Source organism: Colletotrichum fioriniae (genome assembly GCF_027942845.1).
Source record: "Colletotrichum fioriniae strain IMI 355084 chromosome Unknown scaffold_6, whole genome shotgun sequence".
In the NCBI taxonomy this organism is placed as follows: Eukaryota; Fungi; Ascomycota; class Sordariomycetes; order Glomerellales; family Glomerellaceae; genus Colletotrichum; species Colletotrichum fioriniae.
In genome coordinates this window covers 2,795,957-2,816,430 of record NW_027076842.1, presented here as the reverse complement: position 1 = coordinate 2,816,430, position 20,474 = coordinate 2,795,957, and the positions used below count along the sequence as shown (strand labels likewise).

The window sequence follows — 20,474 nt, the reverse complement described above, 5'->3', positions numbered from 1 at the left end:
TCTGGGTTCTGTAACTTCTATGTTAATGCATCCATCTCTCGCAAGATTGCATTTCGGTACCTCGTACTCCGGCAGGGTATGCTAACAAAAGAGAAAAGAATCAATTCATTCTTTGCAACAAAAAAAAAAACGCATCATTGCTTTCTAGTAGCTCATCAAATCTGTAAAACACGTGTTAGTTTATCAAACGCTCCAAGTCAAACAGACAGAATGTGGTAAGGGGGAAAGATTATACCTCTTCCAAAGAGACCGCGCTTGGCCCAATCCATGGCAAGCAGAATCCGCGTTCTCAAGCTCACGCTCTGCGCAAAGTAGACGGACCGCCACATATACACAGCCCACAAGCCACCTGCGAAATTCCAGCCCTGGCCCCAGTCGAACACGGCCGAGTTGCCAATGTACGCGAGACTACCGAGGTGGCGGTACTCAAACGCCTTGTAGACCACCGAGTCGATGTCGCCGTCGAGCACCATGTTGGCCTTGAGCCCGTCCGACGTGCGCGCCATCTTGTTGAACTTGTGCGCGAGGTACTGGCCCTGCTGATGAGCGCGCTGCGCCGTGGCGGGGAGGGAGGTGAGCTTGGAGTCGATCTGCTTGAGGAGCTCCCTGAGCTCGCCGAAGCCGAGGGTGCCGGACTGGTCCTTGTCGAACTGCTCAAAGAGCTTGTCGAGGCGCTTCAGGTGGCCGACGGCCTGGGGGAAGCGTCGTTTGACGTCGTTGGCGACTTCGCACCAGTCGCTGAAGTGAAGCTCGAGGGTCTCGGGGTCCTTGCCGTGCTTGAAGGCGAGGCCGCGGCAGAAAGTAATGATGTGGTCGGCCACGTTGTTCTGCACCGTCGAGCAGTCGCCGATGGCGTAGACGTCGCCGAGGGGTGTTCCGTTTAGGCGGAGGTGGGTATCCGTTTCGAGGGCGTGACGGTTCGTCTGCGAGGGGCCGAGCTTGGAGGAGAGACGCTTGCAGAGGTCGGCTTGGGCGACACCCGTTGACCAGAGGCAGAAGCCCATGGGGAGTTCCTTGGTGAGGAGAGTTCCGTCGGGCTGCTTTTGCGTAAAGGTAATCTTGTCTGGGTGGACCTCCTTGACGCGGGAGTTTGTGAGAATATCAACCTGGTCGCGGGCGAAGTGCTCCTCTGCGTACTTGGAGAGGGTCTCGTCGTACGTGTTGAGGATGTGGCTGCGGCTCTGAATCAAGTGGACGGAAATCTCGTTGCGGAGGAGCTTGGGGAAGTGAAGCGTCAGGTCCTCGTTGAGCATGTCAAATAGCTCGGCCGCGAACTCGACTCCCGTGGGACCGCCGCCGCTGACGACAAAGGACAAGAGGCGCTTGCGTTCCTCGTCGGCGGTCGTAGGCAGGCAGGCTTGCTCGAGGTTGTGCATGACTTGGTTTCTAACCTTGCGCGCATCGCTGATATCCTTGAGGAAGTGGGCGTTCTCCAGTCCCTTGACACCGTGGGGGTTCGTGGTAGATCCAACGGCGATGACCAGCTTATCGTAGGGGACATAGAATCGGGTTTCGTTACCAAAGGCATCGGGTTGAGAGCACTCAATCAGCTTATGGGAGAACTCAACGTCCTCGGCCTTGGCACGGATGAAGTGGCCGTGAACGCGGGCGAGGATTCGGCGGACGGGTTCAACCAGTGATCTCAGTTCCAGGGTTCCAACAGTAGCAGAAGGCAGCATGGGCGTAAACAGGAAGTAGTTTGTCGGGGAAACAACGGTAACGTGGTATTCGTCGGGGTTGAGCTCCTTGAGCAGAGCCACTCCGCCCCATCCGCCACCGAGAATAACAAGCTTGGGCTTCTCCTTTACGCTCTTCATGTGTTCGTTGTCCAGGTCGTCAATCAGCACCTCGGCGATGGGCAGGTTCTTTGGCCCGCCTCGCTTGGGGCTCAGTGCCAGCTCAGATACCTCGATCTCATTCTGGTCTGGGTGTTCCTTGTAAGTGGATGCATCGTAGAGAAAGAAGCCAACCACGCCGAGGCCGACAAAGATGATGCCGCCGCCGAGCCACGCGGCGCTGGCGTACGCGAAGCGGAGGAGCCGTGACCTTTGCTTTGGAGTAGGTGCCGGCGGTGGCGTGCCGGAGACGGATCGGATGGCGGTGCCCTTGGGCAGACCGTGGGCGTTGAAGAAGGAGTTAGCGAGAGGTGTAGTAGGAGGTGTTGTTCGGGATCGCTGAGGAGGGCTAGTGAAGGCGCGCCTTTGCGCGAGGGCGGCGACCTGTTGCCTGCATATCGGCGTAGGTTTGAATAAGCTGATGGGTGATCTGTGAGAAACGGCGCGAGGTATGCGCCTCAGCGCGGATGTGGTGGGAGGCATTTAATTATCGCAGATTAGTCTGGTATGTTTTCGTCTGACGTCGTGGTAGAGTAAAGGTAGATCTAGCAGTATGGAGATGTCATGTCGAAACGAGTGAATGGAAGCAAGCAGAGAGCTCAAGAGATGTGTCGCGATGTATCAATTGCAAACAAGCAGCAGGAGACCAAGGTAGCCAGAGAGAGATGAGGTTGTTGGATTTTTCCAAGAAGGAGAAAACCAAGGTCGTAATGGTCACGAAAATGAAAAGGTTCCTAGGGGCTGGCGGGCATAGCTCCCTGGACCTATGCGTAATGATGCTTGTACTAAGGTACTGGTCGCGCCAGAACCGTCAAATCCGAGGAAGCTAAGGTACCTTACACCGCACTACGTAGCTACGTAGACGGGAGAACGTACTTGTGCCGACAGCTCCAGCAAATACGTCATTATTCGGTTAAACCGAAGGTTGCCTCCCATGCAATTACACCAGATAGGCCAGAATATTCTCCAAGGTGCCTTTACTCTACTTGTCTACTGACTACTGACCTTATGGATTCTGGATGAATTCTCTGATGCATCACGCGAGCAGGCAAGAAAGAAAATTCTTTGCAAAAATTTGGCATCCGACCGCATTATCGCCGTCACCGACAATGGAACTCGGACTTTCGTCCCAACACCTCAGTTCCGTTGTCGGCGCCGCGATCTCACAGTCGTCCGAGCTGATAAGATCCTTTTAAAGAGGAAGGGTCCCTTTCTCGGCCTGAAATCTGAATACTCGTCTAGCGAGAAACTGATCTCAGTCAGCGGCGTCAAAATGTCCCCTGCCGCGGGAGCCGTAGTCTCCACCACCATGTCCACTCCTCGGTGTCTCGTTCGGCCAATTTGTAGCCGCATTGGGAGCCAATGACGAGAATCGCAGCCGTGAATCCGGGATCAGTCCAGAGTGCGAACAGCGCGAACCCGCGAAAGACATATATGCGAGGCAATGGATCTTGCAGGCTGTCTGGCAGGCGAACATGCGGCCTTTTCCAGAGGTACGGATTTTAGCCCTTGGCGACCCTCAAATATCATGAATCAAGCAGCCTTACTCCATGGTATTACGATGCACTTTTCTTGCAATAGGCTTTCGTATTGCCACTTGAGCACTCATCAATTTTGCTGCAAAGGTAGGCTCGGCGCAGCTCGGCCGTGTTATATGAGTACGATGTATATGCCTACGGCTAGCATCGGAAGTACTTCTTCTCAACCCAGCGGTCCTCAATATCCGCAAGCATATTGCACAGAACAATGGTGATACCAGGAAACACCTTTGCAAGGCGGTGCACGCCCAGTCTTCCGGCAGCATAGCACGCCAGCACAATCTTGTCCTGAGCGACGCCGTGGTCGACGAGGACTTGCACGGCCATGAGCGCGGCGCCTCCGCTGGCCATCTGCGTGTCGATCAACAAGACCGACTCGTGGGAGTCGATGTTATCCGGAAGCTTGAGATAATGCAGCTCGGGCTCTCCCGTCCGTACGTTGGACTGGATCAGGATTCTGCCTGTCCGCATGTCGGGGACGACCCTCTTCAAGGCCGTCTCGAAGGCGGCACCGCCACGGAGGACCAGCACCGCACTTACATCGCCCGTAGCTTGGAGTCCGTTGTACTTGTACCCTTGGGGCGTGGCAATTGTCTTTTCTCTGAATTGCACATTGTTGAGTGCCCTGTGGTTGTTAGCTCGTTATTTAGACATTCACCCCACAAGCAAACTACTCACTGCTCGATCAGAAGACACGCGAGGCGGTCAAAGTAGAAGATAAAGTCTTCCGCAGAGGTATCGATATCCTGAATGATGGTGCTCATGCCTCTCAGTTGCGGTGACTGATCTAGAATCACGACTCTGTCGGACAGAGGGTCGCTGGCAGCCGCCAGTTCCAATTGTGTGAGTGCTGCCCGGTGGTGGGTTGACTTTTCGATCAACTTGCGCTCAATGTACTGAACAACCATGGCTAGCCTAGGTATTAGTTGTGAAGCTGTACGAACATTATATTTACTTACCCATGGCAACGCGGTTCTCGATACCTCTCGGCACGATGATGTCTACTTGCGGTCAGTCTCTACAAGGCATCGGATGCGGCTCGGCTAGTTTACCTGCGACCTTGCGCTGCGGCTCGACGAACTGGACACAGACATATTAGGAAAGTCCGATACGATTTGATGATGGAGCTCTTTACTTTTTCAAAGTTTGGTTTCACAAACTTGAACCACTGCTTCATGATGCCATCTACGTCACGGCCACGCTCCTTGACGTCTCTCAACACTTTACGTTGCAAGGTCAGCCGTGCACCAAGTACATCACGTCCCGGGCTGCCTGCGACTTACCTCTCCGTGACAAACACGTATCGGCATCCGCCTCGCAGAATATCTGAGCAACAGTCAGAAATCGATCGCAGTTCGATTTCATGGGATTGAATTACCCTCATATCCAGAAGATCAATAATACGGGGGTCATGGAGGGCAAAGATTCCCTCCAGGATGATGACGTGAGGTGAGTAGATGGTTGTGGTGTTGTCCAGCCTTTGATGCTTAGAGAAGGAGTAAATGGGAATTTCAGCCCGTTTTCTGAAGACTGATTATTATCATGAAGTTGAATATTGATGGCTCAAATTTCTGCCTTCAGACTAGGAGAATCTCATGAAGCATTTTAGATAGCAAAGTTACAAGACTTACCCAGCCTTCAGATCGCGCAAACATTGTACAAGAACATCAAAGTCAATCGCCTGAATTTGGTCAATATGCATGCCAGCAGTAATCGGTGTATATCTTACATTCGGCGCGTCAAAGTCAAAGTCGTTGTCAAAAGCCCTCTTTGACTCCTCAGGACTCAGGGGGTTGTAGAAAGAGTCCTATGTTGAAATCGAGTCAGGGGAGGGGCCATCGCCGCAAGCCGCCGGTTGGCGGGGTAAATGCACACATACCATGGACAAAATCACCACCCAGGGCAGATTCAGCTTTCTCACAATGGCATGCGACAGAGTTGACTTTCCAGAGCCGGAACTGCCAGCAATGCCAATGATGCTGACATCTGCCCATGGTGGTGAGTAGTGAGTCCGCCGCTGAATCGTCACATGAGACTCGGTGCCGCTGTGGTCGTCTGCCATTATTTGAGGAGAGGCGGAGGTCGCCGATGTCGATACGCGGGGCAGGCTGGTGGTGGTTTATCGGGTAGCTACAGCTTTGTCCTCGGATCCTACAGCAAAGTAAGTTAGGCAGGCGGACGGGAAAACCAACGACCTGAGGAACAAAGACTGCAGGTGTCGACGGCTTGATGTTTGCTCCCTTCGCAATGGAAGGGGGGAAGAAGCAAAGATGAAGTTTGGAGATATAAAAATGAAAACACTGGCCAGGTAAAAGGCGACTTCCAGGGTCCAGTCCCCAAAGATAAGCGCTGAGGGGGGATGGATGCTTGACTTTGGCAACTAAAGCCTGGTGGATGGTGGAGCTGGCCGGGCTAGATCTGATGTTGAAGGTAACCTAACCGAATGGAAGGTACCTGCCACAAAGCTGCTGATCAGACGGGAGCCACGAGAGGGGAAGTTGCCTTTTGCTGTTTCTATAGGGAAGGTGGGCTGTACATCTTGGAGATGTTAGAGACAAGTTATAACAGCCTGCCCATAAAAAGAGAGAGGCTGTGCTCGCGTGCTATCTTTCCTCAAAGCATCAAGTCTAGTTCTCCAACGGAACGTCTCGTGTAGAACTGAACGACCCAATAGCGAGCTGGGCTCACACAGGTGGGCGCACAAATACACAGGGTCCAGATGACCGCAGCTCCTCCTACTCAGTACAGCAGCCCGCAGGCACGATGCGTGGTTGCGGTTGCTCACCTCAGGTCCTTACTGTGCACAGTACATACACCTCAGGTAAGGTAAGGGCAGTGAGGTGGTATTAGCTCTGGTACCTGCCTGTCTTGTGCTTGTGGTGGGTCGCGCCCTGTGTTTTTTGCCCTGTTCACCCCCAGTTGTGGCCCCCCAGGCTGCGTGGCTGCTCTCAGCGCCTTACCTGCGTTACCTTGAAAGTAAGGTACCTTACCTTAGGTAAAGAGGGCATGTGCCTCAGATTATCTAATCATGGCTGCCCCACGCCAGGTGGTCCGGCTGATCCTGCGATTGGCCCTCTGCAGCCGCAAACTCTGGAACCGAATAAAGCTCCGCTCCAGCCTCTTTCTCTTTGTTCCGACGTTTCTTCCTTCTTCCACATCCAATCCCATTTCTTCCTCAGCATCTTTTCTTTCAAAGACTCCCTTCGCACAACAAACCGAACGGGAGCTCGACTGGCCACTCAAATGTGACGACGGCCCAGCCCAGAGCCTGTCTGATCCTGCCTTGCTTTCCCTGCATTTGCGCACTTCCCATCGCATGTCAGGACTGCCGGACATCAACGACCCAACAGCCATAGCAGTTTGGAATAGAGCTGCTGCGCGTCTCGTGCGGGAGACGTTGGAGAGAATCATGGTCCGTTGAGCTCCCCGTGTTCCAGTGTGCCAGTATGTACATCCATGCTGGCCACGTCGTTTGGTTGTCGTTGGCAGCTAGCTAAGAGGTCATTCAGACTTCGTCTGCGTCGACTGCCACACCCATGAAGCATGCCTTCGAGAGGCGTGTTCAGGACGTCAAGTCGCCCAAAAGGTAAGCCTTTTTTCTCTCTCTTTCATCTCCAACGTCGTAGCCCGGCGCTAGCTCCGAGGCTACGTCTGGTGCTTCCCCTCCCTACCGGCTCACATGATGATCAACTATCAAATGGGAATCTCTCCTAGCAATTACCATGCGGAGAACTCGATATAAAATAACCCTGACACTTTTGCTGTTTTGCACATATTTACGTTGTTCGAACTACAGCCAAGAGGACATTTGTGCTAACATGGACTCTCAGCGACATCAACGCCCTGATCCTCGATTACTTGACGATGGAAGGTTACCCTAATGCTGCTGCAAAATTCAGCAAGGAAGCCAACCTCCAACCCCACCAAGTCGATGAGACGATCAAGGTCCGCCAGCAGATCCAAAAGTCAATCCACACTGGAAGCATTCAGTACGCCATTGAGGCCCTGAATGACTTTGACTCAGAGGTTAGTTGTTTACTCTCCGCAGCATTCATACACCCCAATCGCAGTGATTAGACATCGAGTTATCATGCACCACTCATAGCACCTTCGGGACACTTTGATGAGGAACAACCACTTTTTAATGAGCTTTCACCATATAAACTACTTGTCAGCATGGCTCTGTTTTGTACATGTGTTCTAACAGGTCACCTAGATCCTGGACCGCGATCCAACCTTGCACTTCGCGCTGCTTCGCCTCCAACTTGTAGAGCTCATTCGGGCGTGCACGAACACACCTGGCGGGGATATCACTCCTGCCTTGTCATTCGCCACGAACCATCTTGGACCGCGTGCACCAACCGACTCGCGCTTCCTCAAAGACCTGGAAGAGACTATGGCGCTATTGGTGTTCCCGCACAACGATCTCGAGCCGCAATTGGCAGCCATCTTGCATCCAGACCTGAGACGGGATGTTGCGGATGATGTCAACAAGGCCATCTTACAGCGTCAGTCGGAGCGTAGGGAAGCCGCGATCCGACAGCTGGTAAAGATGAGGGCTTGGGCTGAGTCTGCTGCGAGAGCAGAGAAGAAGCCCCTCCCTGAGAGAATTGGTCTCGGCTTGAACGGAGACGAGAGTGATGGGCACGACCCAATGATGCTCTCGTAGAGCAACAGTCTTGAGGGCTACGGCAGCGACACGGAGAATCTTGGTCCGTTGCAAGACGGTCCGCTGAAGAGGGCAACAAGCAAGAAACAAACGATCTTCATCGGTCCCTCCTTCGCAGACCGCTTACCTCCCAGGTCGAGGAATAGAATCGCATCCTAGGAGCGGAGAGTTATCACGATAGCGTCGCCCACGTCGCTGACAACGCTGAAGACCGCCGTTTGGTTGAGTTGATCATGGAATATTATGAAGTGGAACATGATGGCTAGGAAACAGCGCATGGCGTTAAGAGCAAGCAGGGTTTGACTTTGGGATACGGGCCAGGATTGGCGAATCTTGGAGGCGTTACAACATTCGGTTATGACTGAATGAGATTATGGTACATACATCTTTTAATGGTTCACGACATCGGGTCAACAGATGACCGATAAACGAATAGAGGCCATCATGGCAATTGCGAACTCAACATATCACCCCTCTCTTGAACTGTCCCGTGAGAAAATGGTCCTGCCGTCTCTCGTCTCCCGTGACTGCCGGTATTCCATCATCCCGAGAATCTATCCGTAGCGCAGGGAAGATTGCATGGGAGTGAACTGAACAATGTATGGGTGGGGACTCCTGGGCCAATCACCTTGAGAGAAAGTCCGATTACAGCTCAACGTACCAAGTTTCCCGAGTGTTCATCGAGGAGGAACTCAGCGTGAATATCAAAGTCACGTTGGAACTCCCGTAATGTTTCAATTTTTTTATTGCTTTCTTTACCAAAACACTTCTTCTCACAAGATTTCAGGTCTACCATGGGGTAAACACGATCCTTGGAAAGTTTTATATACAAATGATACTCCGTACTACAATATCTCTTCCACTTTGTCTCTCTATTTGGTCCGAATGTGCTTAAGCTTCTTGGGCGAGTACAAAAAGTTGTTTGCGTACGCCTTGGGCTTGATCCGCCTCGACTGCGGCTCCTGGACAAAGTACTCGTAGCCCTGCTTCTCGGCGAAGTGGATGGCGTCCTCCTTTGACTTGAAGTTGAGCTTGGTCCCCTGCATCATGTCGGCCGACGACTGCCAGCCCATGAGCGGGTTCTCCCAGCGGTGGCCCTTGGGGAGGATGTCCCAGTCCATGCGCCAGTGGTGGCCCTGCCAGTTGCCTGACTGCGTGGCGGGCTTGGATTCCTGGTAGATGCTGTGAAGGTTTCGTCGTTAGTCTTGATTCCTTTCCTTTCTTGTTGTTTGGTCTAGGATGCGATTGCGCTGAGGGAAGGCTATGCGTACCGGACTGTGCGAGCCTGGAGCTCCATGGGGGCGCCGGAAATGACGGCGGCTTGAATGAAGGGAACGTCTTCGCTGCCGTTTTGGAGCTTCTTGGGGGTCGGGGTGAAGGTCCTGCGAGAAACACAACCCGATTAGCACTTCTCTTGTACGCCCAATCCAATTGCAAGTCATGCAATAATTCCTCCTGAAAGATTTGCGTCCTTACGAAGTGGCCTTGTCGGCGGCGATGCTGTAGTCGGGCTCCTTCTGCTCGGTCGAGGGTGGGACGGCGGCGGGCTGCTGTGTCGTGGTGCCGGTCGTGAGCTGGCTCTCGAATCGGCGAGCGGTTACGGGCGCGGAGACGGAAGCTCGGAAGGGAGCGGCGCTCCGCAGCAGGCGGGCTGCGTTGTAGGCGCGGAGGGATGCCATTGCGACCGGGCGATTCTGCTTCCCTCGATTGATGAAGCGGAATTGGCGTCGTCGTGGGACGGTGGGACGAATTGGGTGAGTCTGGGAATGCGATTATGGTGGTGGTTGACGGTACGGCACTGGACAAGGCGGAAGGGCCTTGCTTGGGGGGGTGGCCCGGATTGGGGCGCGCTGATTGGTCACCGCAAGAACCTTGACCCGAAGGAAACGAGTGCTTTTCGTTCAAACCTCACTTTCGGCAAACGGAGCGTCACCCTCGTCTATCATAGCCATCAGCCTCTCCCCCTCCCACGTCGAAATCAATTGGATCCAGTTCAATTGACCGTTTGCGCCGAGCGATCCTTCCGATTCTTCGATACCCCAAAGTCATCATGAGCTTCGTCCCCCGCCGCGGTCTCTCGACCCTCATTCCCCCCAAGGTGCGCTTCTTCTCCCTCCGGCCGGCCGACGACCGGCAGGTCGACCTGAATGACTTTACTGACGTTGATGCAATTTAGGTCGCCTCTCCCAAGGTACGATTATAAACCCCGATTACACGTTTTCCTTGCTTTTTTGATGGATGCGAGGTTTGGATGGGAAAAGGTTACCCGGCGAATTCGGAGGTTCGGGCGCGGGATACGGAGGAGCGAAAGGACGGAGCTACTCGGAGCTATGGATATTTTCCAACAACAACAACAACAACAACATCAACATCAACAACGAGAAATGATACGGAGCAGAAGATGGGCTAACATGACGACTCGGGCAGGCCCTTGGCGCGGACCCCAACGCCGTTCGCATGCAGCGCGTTGTCAACTTCTACGAGAAGCTCCCCCGTGGTGCCGCCCCCGAGGCTAAGCCCACTGGCATCCTCGGCCGCTACGCCGCCAAGCACTTCAGCGGCAAGAACGCCTCTGCGAAGCGTATGTTGTTTTCTTGGATTGTATCTGGGCATCGAGTATGGATATGAAGACTGACCATTGCTGTGTAGCCATCATCCACGCCCTTGGCTTCCTCCTCGTCATCGGCTACGCTCAGAACTACTACTTCCACCTCCGTACGTTAAACCTCTCTTCAATGCACCAGTCTAGACGAAACCCCAGGACAAATGAATACGAAGGAGAGCAGCTCTATGATACGATGCTAATGATTGACAGGCCACCACAAGAACAATGCTCACTAAGCGACTCCCGTCTGGTTGTAGTCCAGCTTCTGGCTGTGTAATGGCATTGGGACCGTGTATATAAGAATTAGAACCTATTCTCCAGGAGGAGGCTCCTCGGCAAATTTCCTTTTTCGTGTCCAGCGTGTATTCCCTCGAATGTGAAATGGACAGAAAGAAAAGCGCGGTCTGATGAAAAGACAACAACAACAACAACAACAACAACAACAACAATAAGAGGATGGCCTGGGATGTTCTCGTTCTCGGTCTTTGTAGGGCCGCTGACAAGTTGAGCCGAGAGTTTGTTTCAGCTAGTCCAAAGATTAACTGAGTGGTATTGCGTAATGCTCATCCGGCTCAAACTTCCCAGGAAACCCGATGTGATGTATACATTCGAGAAGAGAAGACATGGGGGCGGTAGTGATCAGTAATGAATATGAGACCACCATTGAGTTTGGCTTGCCAAGTGCCATCTATGATTGTCAAGTTAGGGTAATTCGAAGCCAGCCTCAAAGCAACACAAAACTTCTTCCATTAGTTTCAATCATTATGATAGACGATAAAACAACTGTCAGTCGGAGAAGTGCATCCATGAATGCTCAGACGGAGAGGCGCTCATCAATGCACTGGATCCAAGAATAGCCCATTGGGATGTCGGGGGATCCCGCGTTGTTTCCTCCCGGCTCCCGCAGGCGTGCTTTCCCCAGCCCGCAAAGCCAGCGCTTTCCGCACTAGGCCGAGCTGAGCCATGACCAAAACACAGTGTTTGGAGACCACAGTGCACGAGGCTGACACACTGTCACAGCCTTCTCGGGAATCCGGTGACCACGTCGGCGGGCAGGTACCCATCGCGTCCCCACTGTTTTCCCTCATCTTACCTGCCACGCCTGCCTCTCTCCCCTCGCACTGGACAGCACTGAGCACACTGGAGCAGCACTACTGCGTACAGTGAGTGACTGGATAGGTGGACTGCCCAGCACAGCGCTGGACACTGAGGAACTTTGGCTGCTCCCCCTGCCGCTGCCGCACGCTAATCCCTGATTAGGCGACTGCAGCTTCTCTAGGAAAATCGACCTCACAACCATCACAGCCGCATAGGTGTGCCCTTCTCTACCACCACCTCACCCCCATCAGCCCAGCGCTCCTTTTTTTTTCCTCTATTCCCTCCAAACCCCCCCCCTCGGACGCTATACCTCGACGACGACGACGACGAAGCCGACGACGTACGTCTTGCTGGTAGGGGAATTATCCGAATTCGCGACTCCCACGATCGCATTCGCCCCGCGATTCGAATACACGAAACCGCTCGATTTCTGCGACTCGTCGCTCCCCCGGCCCATACATACCTACCATAGTACTCCATCACCAAATCCGACCAACCACCAACCACCACCACCATCTTGTCCTTCGACTACCTTACACACATCCACACACACACACCCCCAGAACTAGTACTTTTGGTGACTCGAGCTCGGAAAAGCCAAACATCGCTCTTCCAGCGCAGAACATCCGACGACGTATGATGGCAACTGAAGCCACCCTCGCCGCCCCCCTGTTGATGCTTCTGTCCATTCTGACCCCAAGCTCGTGAGTTCCCTCTTTTCCCCCTCCTCCCCCAGCCCCCAGCCTCACACCGCTGGCGCCCTGCCCCATCGCCGGATGATCCCCGCGTCCCCTCTTCACTCGTCTTCATTCGTCATTCCAACCCATGCGAACCTCACCCTGTCGCCCTGTCGCTTGCCCTTTGGCTAACCTAGGATCCTTTCGGAACCCTCCGCCGAACAGACTAACGACGCTGATATCGACCCCCAAAATGTCGGTCCCAATCGCGCGAAACTGAACGGTAGTCCCGCCGTCGATGACTTAGAAAATAAGCACATCACCGGTGTTGAAGATCAACTCAATTCAGCAGATGTTAGTGTTAGTGGAGGGTCGGATACAGAGGCATCGCGGGCTGCGCGAGATGGAGAAAAGGGACATGGTAGGACGTCGTCGACCGTCAAGAAGCCCGCCACCTTCAAGGCTGTCTCGGTCAACAAGACATTCCTAGCATCCAAGGGTCCTGCCATTTCCTCAGCGACCAAACCCGGCGAAAAGACAAACTCGACCTCGATCCTGAGCTCCTCGCCATCAGGGACCTCGACCCTGTCTTCACGACCGAGACTAGTCGCAAAGTCGGGCACTGGCACAGGTTCTTCACCGGGACTCAAAGCGGCTGCCAACGGCGCCAAACCTGCCGCTGGCCCTGACCCAAGCGCAGTATGGAACAAGAATCGACGTAAGGCGACTACTAGGTCTTTGAGGTGGTTGCGATCATGTGCTAATATAACGTATCTCAGCTGTCCCAACTCCGGAACCCAAAAAGCTTACAGATGAAGAACTTAAGAAGTATGGCATCCATATGGCAAGCCGTCTTGCCCCCGAAAGCGGACAGTCGGCACAGGGAAATTGGGCAGATATAGAAGACGACGACGACGACTGGGCGCCCGAGACCATCACCTGGACCGATGGTACCAAGACCACCCTCCCTCATCCCGACGAAGTACCTGCGCCGCCGCCGCCCGAGCCGACTCCTGCACCACCGAAAGAGAAGGTCATTGAGAAACCGAAATCTCCTGTACCACCGCCTCGAACCACCGCTTCGCCCTCGATTAAGACTGGCGGGCTTGCATCTGGCAAAGGGCTCATCCTCAAGGCTGGGTCTGCCGAAAAGCCCACACTCGTCGCCAAACCACCTGCACCTCCGACGCCAGTCAAATCGCCCTGGGCACCTCTGCCACCCGTCGAGAAGGCTCCTCCGCCAGTCATCGCCGAGCCGCCTACTCCTCAGCAAAGCGCGAGATATCCCCCGAGAGACCACGCGACTAATAACAATGCCCCGCCCTACCATGCCAAGGAGATCGCTGCTGACGATTTTAACCGATCAGCTTGGAGAGAAGGTGGCCCCCCCGGCGGAAACCGAGAACTATTCAACTCGCAATCTGGGCGTTATGAGCCGGTACCGGCCGATCGAAGAGGCTCCTTCCGATCTGACGTCCATCCTAGGCAGCCGGCACTGTTACAACGCCCGTCCCAATCCGATCATCCGGAGCCGTCTGCCGCTTTCCAAACGAGCAGGAACTCTGTGCCCGACGGTCCTATGGGTAGGCGCCGTGGATCTTCTGTTGCTAGCGGTGGTAGCGGATCCTACTTGCAACGGCCAGGCAAGGGACATGAGCTTCCGGGTCCTCCCCAGGACTTGCTGAGTGCTCGTAGAGGCTCTATGGCTGGCTCGGTTGAAAGTCCCATCTCCCCCAGGAACTTCTCGCCTTCCGGCTTGCAACATGGTCCTCGGATGCACGGCAACCAGCAGTGGCAACCTCGACCATCTCCCGGAACCAACCATGCCACCCTACACTCAGCTGGCCCTCAGACAGACGGAAGACCAGCTGCGCCGCCACCGATGGCACGATTGGAGGAGGATCTCGAGATGCAGAAGAAGGTCATGCGTGAGAAACGCGAATTAGCAATGCAAAGGCGACGCGAAGAGGAGGCTCGTGAGGAAGCTGCGAGGAAAGCGCGCATCGCGGCTAAGTTGGAAGCCATGGGGCCAGCTCCGGAACGTAAAAGTGACAAGAAGGAGGCTTCGCCAGAGAGTTCCAACGCGGCCCCGGCACAGGCACAATCTCGACAAGATGGTTCTACTAACCAGGAAGCCGGTCAACAGCCGCCTGCCGCGAGTCCCGATACATCGGCTGTCCCGTCAACTCCAGCCAACGCTAAGGACAAGCCCTACGGCGAAAGGCCCGTTACCGCAGGCGGAGAACATGCGAGACGACCAAGTGGCTCGGAGGCAAGGCAGCCCAACTCATGGGTTGCACCTACGCCTCAACAAGAACGGCTTCCGACTTGGGGCGCGGCTGCGGCTGGCCCTCAGGCTCCTCGTAACGTCTGGGGATCGCCTAACAATGATCGCGGACTGGGCAATGGCACCTTTAATACCGACTTGGGTCGTCTGCCAGAGCCTCAAGCAGCAGGAAAGGGCCCGGCACCCATCGCACCCCCCAGCTCGCAGCGAGCGCAGGTTCAGATTCCACCAGTCCCCCAGGGTCGTCCCACTACGGGCAATGCTCGCGAAGTGAATGAGATGAGAAATAGATGGGCTCACTCGGTTCTAGAAGGGGACAAGATCGTACTCGACGAGAAGAGGTCGCAGCGCCTCGAGCGTGATCGAAGTTTGGTGGAGCGCGGGCTCACTATTGAACAAGCTCAAGCCACGATTAAAGATACTTGGCGCCCATCTGGAGACGGAAGACGCGATCCTGCACACGTTATTCACCACGATGCTGCTCGCGCTGCTGGCTCTGCTGACCACTCATCTGTACTGCCTCCTACAGGACCGTCAGCCGCCACTCAGTCACGAAGTTCCTCCAGATTCTTCCCTCCCAAGGACAACAGACATGATTCCTCGGCTTCTCATGCAGAACCGTCGAGGCCTAACTCACCTTCTCCGCCGCCCCCGGATATGCTTGGCCACCCGGCCTTCGATGGAGACGCCATGCACCCTCACGTATCTCTTCCCCGGCCGCATCCCGTTGTCAAGTTACCACCTTCAGCTGCGGCGGCGCAGTCAGCGGCACCGAGAGCCACGGGGCCATTTGCTTGGGCAACGCCAGCCGGCTACAAAGATGTTCCGGGAGCTCATGGTCGCGGACCTTACCAGCAGAACCACGTGTCCCAGCGATCGCAAGATTCAGCAGGAAACGAAAATTGGCAAGATAGGATCAACAACCTACTCACGGGACGAAAGCCAAACTCTCCGCCAAAGGCACCCGGTGTCGAGCCTGTCACTAAAAGTGTTCTCGACTATTCTGGTCACTACAACCCGGCTACCGTCTCTCTACCTCGCTCAGCTACCCAGAACTTGTCAGACGATGTGAAGTCTTTCACTACAAAGCCACCGGCTGAGGAATGCTTCGAGGAGCAGGAAATGGGGTCGCTTCCACGCATTCATCTTCCCCATAAGACCCCGGAGGCTGCATGGCAACCTGCTGCCGCCCCCATCAAGCCTCTGCCGAGGCGCTTCTGGGTTTCCGATATTGAGACTGTTCGCTCCTTATGGTTCCCCCATGAGATGTCGACTAGCGGCAGTGTTTACCGCATTCTTCTTCCCGGTATGGGTGATGCCAGGACTGTTCCGCTTCCTTTCTCTCGATCAGGAAGCAATCCGCGACGGTCCAGCGGGCGCGGTGGTGGGCAGCGCGGATCGGGCCCGAATCATCGTGGCGGCAAGGGACGGGAGCCTTCGTACTCTGGTGAAGCAAGCAGTTCGACACCTCCCCCCAGCCGAGGAGGTCGCGGTGGCTACCGCGGACGCGGGTCCGAGAACTGGTCCCGCAGGACTACGCCCACGCAGGCAGCCTAGAGCTGTCCACACTACAACTTCAAACCCTACACAACTTTTGTTGACTTATTGAGGTTAACATACACTACCAATCGCAGCCGGCAGTATCAACGGCCGACGAATACCGCACAAATATTGTTCCGCATGCTGCAACTGTGGCATGCCCGAACTGCTCCGCCACGAGCGGTAGGCAGTGTGTACCATCTCGAAGAATCGATTGTTTTCGCAGAGAGCGCTTTGCGTTTTCAGATTTTTAAGGACCCTGACTCGATCGAATCGCTTTGGTCGGTCGTTATATGAGCTTGACCGGCCAGGAGAATTTGACCCAGATGCAGATAAATGGGGTGGATGGAAGCGAGAGCGAAGTCTTTTTGTGAATTTTCTTCTCTTACACTCTCACGACACACGAGCTCCATCTTTCCACCATTGAGTAACACTTCCAACCCGATATGAAAACCCCCTTTGCCCGGCTACATAGGTCAGAGGAGAAGAACACTGGTCATGTTGACCAAGGTCCGGTGTTTCTTCGTACGATTCATAACCATGACACGCATAACGAACGGCCGGGAGGTCATAGGAAGGTTGGCTGGCGGGTGTCCTGGGAGTATCAGGGGGGGCAATGCGGTCTTTTACAAACAGCTGATGTGCAAAGGAGGTGAGGTTACAGGACTCGGAAATGGATGAGTGTGTTTTTTTTAAACAAGCGTTTACTCGGTCACTGCCAGCGGAAGGACAGTAAGCTGCTTGAGGGCAGTCGACGTCCAGGGTAATTGCAGTTCAGAAAATACACAAACAAATGATGAAAACTCGCTTTTCACTTGTGCCTCTATGCAGCTCGTCTTGACTGTGAAGTTATGATGAGTCCTAAGCCCTTCGAGCTGACGGAAAGTGCGATACTGGTTGAGATGCTTGTATGAATGTTATCAAAGCAGGATATTTCACTTCATTGCCTGGTGAGGAAAGTTACCGGGGGAGAACATTCATCGTCTAAAAGCACAGTCCCTACTGAGGCCGATCCAAAAATGAGTGCGATGTCCAGAGACTAGTGTATCGTAAAAACAAACAACAAATTACTATATAAAGGGGGTATATACTACAAATTACAATGTAACTCCTGACGACGAGTCGACGATCCACTCGGACTCGAAGGTCCCGCCGACGACGACGAATGCTCCTCTCCCCCTTCTTCTTCTCCACCAGCACCTCCTGTATTCGTGCTCAAGAACAAGATATCGCGAAGCTTCTTTGCAGAATCCCCTGGCCTTTCGTGGCCGTGGTGGTGGTGGTGGTGATGTTTGGGGCTTCCCAGACCGACGAGCCGGAGGAATTTGGGGACGAGGTGGCGCCAGACTTGGCGGGTTGAGGGGAGGCATGCGACGACGATGCCGACGGAGAGTTCGATGTAGGACCACATGTGGAGATAGAAGGCGTCGTCTGTTTTGTGTCGAGAAGGAGTGGGTTAGCATCGTGGACGATGGATGAGGTAGGGAAGGATTTTGTCGTAGGGGCGAGGGAGGGCTTACAGGTTGGGTCTTGGAAGCCTTCGAGGCTTAGGAGGACTTTTAGACGGATTGCGCTGATGATTGTGATGCTATTGTAAGTTGAGGTGTTAACAACAACATGTCCCCCGAATATGTCGACCGAAGGAATGGGGGTTGGTATCAAAAGCCAAGCTCAAGACTCACACAATACCCAACGAAAACATAACCACAATCTCAGCCTTTTGCCTCTTTCTCAAATTCAACCACAGCACCTGCGTGACGGGCAATCCCAACATCCACGCATCGAGCGCGATATTGATGGCGGCGTGCGCGATGAACATGGCGTAGACATTAATACAATATCCCGGGTGGCGGCCGTCCCAGCCTTCCCAAGCGTTGCTGAAGGGGCGGCACTGGTTCAGGTTGGCGACGGTGAAGGCGAAACAAAACAAGAAATTGAAGGCCTGGGTGCACCAGAGGACGAGGCTGAAGGTGCGGCTGACCATGCTGAAGACGCGGATGTAGAAGAAGAGGATTGAGGCTTTGAGAGCGGAGATGGACAGGGTGTAGATTATTTCGAAGGCGAAGAAGACCTAGGAAGGGAGGGGGTTGGGGATGTGAGTTTTGGTTTCTGTGGGATAAGTTGGGGTGTGGTGGTGGGATTGGTATCGTACTTGCATGAAGCGGGTTATCTCATCGTAGGAGAGAGTCCATATATCCCGGCCGATGCCTAATTGATATCCTACTATTCTGTGAGACGAGCCCCTTAACCGGTGTCCCTCGACACATCGTGAGAGTGTCGAAACGGGATAGCCTACCTTGAAATTTTGAAATGGCAAAAGAGAGGGAAAATAACTGCAGCAAAAACTGTTAGTCAACCCATCTTTATGTAAAGTAAAAACAGATTGGCGAATTTCTTTCTGTGAGAACGCTGGACCTCTTACATATCCCAAAACCAACGTGAAGTCGTCCGGCCCCCACGTCGACAGCCTCAGAAACTTGGAGACCATCCTCGCCAAAAGGAAGACGGTGGTGATAATCACCAGCGAGACTTTGCCGGCTATTGACCCCGTCTGGTGATGATATGGATACCCGCACTTTGTCCATGTGATGTTCTTGGCGACTAGGTGGCATCACTGTTAGCTAAAAGCCAGGCTCAGGAAAGGGGAGAAATGGGTGGATATCTCACGTAAAGATTGCTCCAAGTCGCACACCGCACGTATACAGACGCGAAAGGCCTCAATGGCGTATTTATCCTGACATAGACATGTCGTCGTCAAGTTGGTGACGGCACATGTTGTGATGTTGATGGCCTGCGACAGACACGGTATCTAGAAACACATCAAAACAGGACGTTGTCAGCTTCCCGTGACGTTCGCAGTAGATAGTGTCTCCGTACCCGAACCACAAAGGCCAGAACAGTATCAGAGAGAGAGGGACAAACGTACGGCACAGTCCGGCAGGCCATCCGCCAACTGAAGCGCCATCGATATGACAGCTCAGGTGTATGGTTTTCGACAACAGTATCGATGCGGGTAGTTCGCTGGACATGAGCAATCTTTTGCAGGCGGGAGGGAGGAGAGGAATCGTCGATTCAAGGAGGCATCACGACATATCTCTCGCGACCACTCTTCTGGTTCTTTATTTCTTGGCTTCCTTTTTCGTTCGTTCCTCGTGGCTCATATGGAAAGGGGGGAAAGGAGGGAGAGGGGAGTCCAGGACCCGTCTGGGGACGCCCGCCCGGGGGATTAAACTGAGTTTATGTCTCATGGTTAAGAGTGAATCGTTCCCTTGTTTGCGAAAATGATAGATCAAAGAAAGACAAAATGCTAACTAACGCGGTGATCGGGGGCCCGGGTCTAGCCTCTCCCAGGTACGGTGGCTTTTATTTCCGTTTGCGGACATCGAGGAAGAGAAACTAGAGAAACAAGCGATTGCGAAATTATACTTTTCAACCTAGACAAGAGGGAACTAGATACTAGAGTCCCTCAACCCGCAAGCTTGACAATATCTGGGTTAGAGGAGGAGAAAAATGAAGCAGTGACGTTGCTGGGATCCCGGTGGTTTGGTAAGAGCTGTTGCGGCGAAAGCTGTGCATGCATCCATCACCACCGTCTTCCCCGTTGGAGGTTGTAAACTTGCAGGGAGGACGCGGAGTGGGGGACCCGAGGTGTCGGGTTCGTCCATCGTACATGCGGCCCCCTCCTCCACCCTCCCGGAGTCTTGGCATCTGTTTGTCTTCGTGGTTATGGTAAACTTTGATATTTTGTGATTACTTACAAACAGATCATTTAACCTAGGTTAGTTTGGAAGATATGGTGGAGAAAGTGTTGTTGGTAATGCGAAAGCGGCGCATAAACACCTACTGCTCAAGCAACTCGTTTCATTTCCGTCAATAATTCCAAAAAACACCATCATCTAGCCCTGGAGGACACGGTATTGACGGTAAATGCTTCGTAACCCATAGCTTGACCATCAAGTCTCCATTGTATACGCATCTGCCGAACTCGAGAATCGAGGTATACCCACAAACCGCCTAAGACACAACGCACCCATTAAAGACATACCGCAACGAGTACAACCCCGGGCCACCGCCGCCGCAACAGACTACCGTACCACAGTACCTCACAGACGATGAGACCCCGTCACAAGCCACACACGCCTCTTCCGACCGCTTCCCATCGATAGGGAGAGAGAAAGAGAGAGAGAATCCGCCGCCATCAAAGGCGAGAGACTTGTGAGCCACCC

The 20,474-nt window shown here is 53.9% G+C and overlaps 6 protein-coding genes across 6 annotated transcripts; 2 read left to right on the top strand and 4 right to left on the bottom strand.

Moving 5' to 3' along the window:
* Positions 1-144: 144 nt before the first annotated feature.
* Positions 145-2,318, bottom strand: N0V96_006166 (uncharacterized protein; the record flags this gene model as incomplete). The annotated part of the gene is made up of 2 exons (XM_053194045.1): positions 145-161; positions 236-2,318. 2 exons carry the CDS (start codon positions 2,316-2,318, stop codon positions 145-147), a joined length of 2,100 nt encoding a protein of 699 aa, XP_053048621.1.
* Positions 2,319-3,514: 1,196 nt separating this feature from the next.
* On the bottom strand, positions 3,515-4,336 carry URK1 (Uridine kinase; the record flags this gene model as incomplete). The annotated part of the gene is made up of 3 exons (XM_053194044.2): positions 3,515-3,998; positions 4,052-4,283; positions 4,333-4,336. The coding sequence occupies 3 exons, from the start codon at positions 4,334-4,336 to the stop codon at positions 3,515-3,517; spliced, it is 720 nt and encodes a 239-aa protein (XP_053048620.2).
* Positions 4,337-6,909: 2,573 nt separating this feature from the next.
* On the top strand, positions 6,910-8,042 carry N0V96_006164 (uncharacterized protein; the record flags this gene model as incomplete). The annotated part of the gene is made up of 3 exons (XM_053194043.1): positions 6,910-6,959; positions 7,204-7,399; positions 7,590-8,042. 3 exons carry the CDS (start codon positions 6,910-6,912, stop codon positions 8,040-8,042), a joined length of 699 nt encoding a protein of 232 aa, XP_053048619.1.
* An 872-nt stretch (positions 8,043-8,914) lies between these two features.
* NdufS4 (ndufs4 NADH dehydrogenase Fe-S protein subunit) lies at positions 8,915-9,721 on the bottom strand (the record flags this gene model as incomplete). The annotated part of the gene is made up of 3 exons (XM_053194042.1): positions 8,915-9,224; positions 9,314-9,424; positions 9,519-9,721. 3 exons carry the CDS (start codon positions 9,719-9,721, stop codon positions 8,915-8,917), a joined length of 624 nt encoding a protein of 207 aa, XP_053048618.1.
* Positions 9,722-12,675: 2,954 nt separating this feature from the next.
* On the top strand, positions 12,676-16,266 carry N0V96_006162 (uncharacterized protein; the record flags this gene model as incomplete). The annotated part of the gene is made up of 2 exons (XM_065757613.1): positions 12,676-12,681; positions 13,228-16,266. The coding sequence occupies 2 exons, from the start codon at positions 12,676-12,678 to the stop codon at positions 16,264-16,266; spliced, it is 3,045 nt and encodes a 1,014-aa protein (XP_065613956.1).
* Positions 16,267-17,926: 1,660 nt separating this feature from the next.
* Positions 17,927-18,406, bottom strand: N0V96_006161 (uncharacterized protein; the record flags this gene model as incomplete). Its single annotated transcript, XM_053194039.1, has 2 exons — positions 17,927-18,319; positions 18,401-18,406. The coding sequence occupies 2 exons, from the start codon at positions 18,404-18,406 to the stop codon at positions 17,927-17,929; spliced, it is 399 nt and encodes a 132-aa protein (XP_053048615.1).
* Between the last annotated feature and the right edge of the window lie 2,068 nt (positions 18,407-20,474).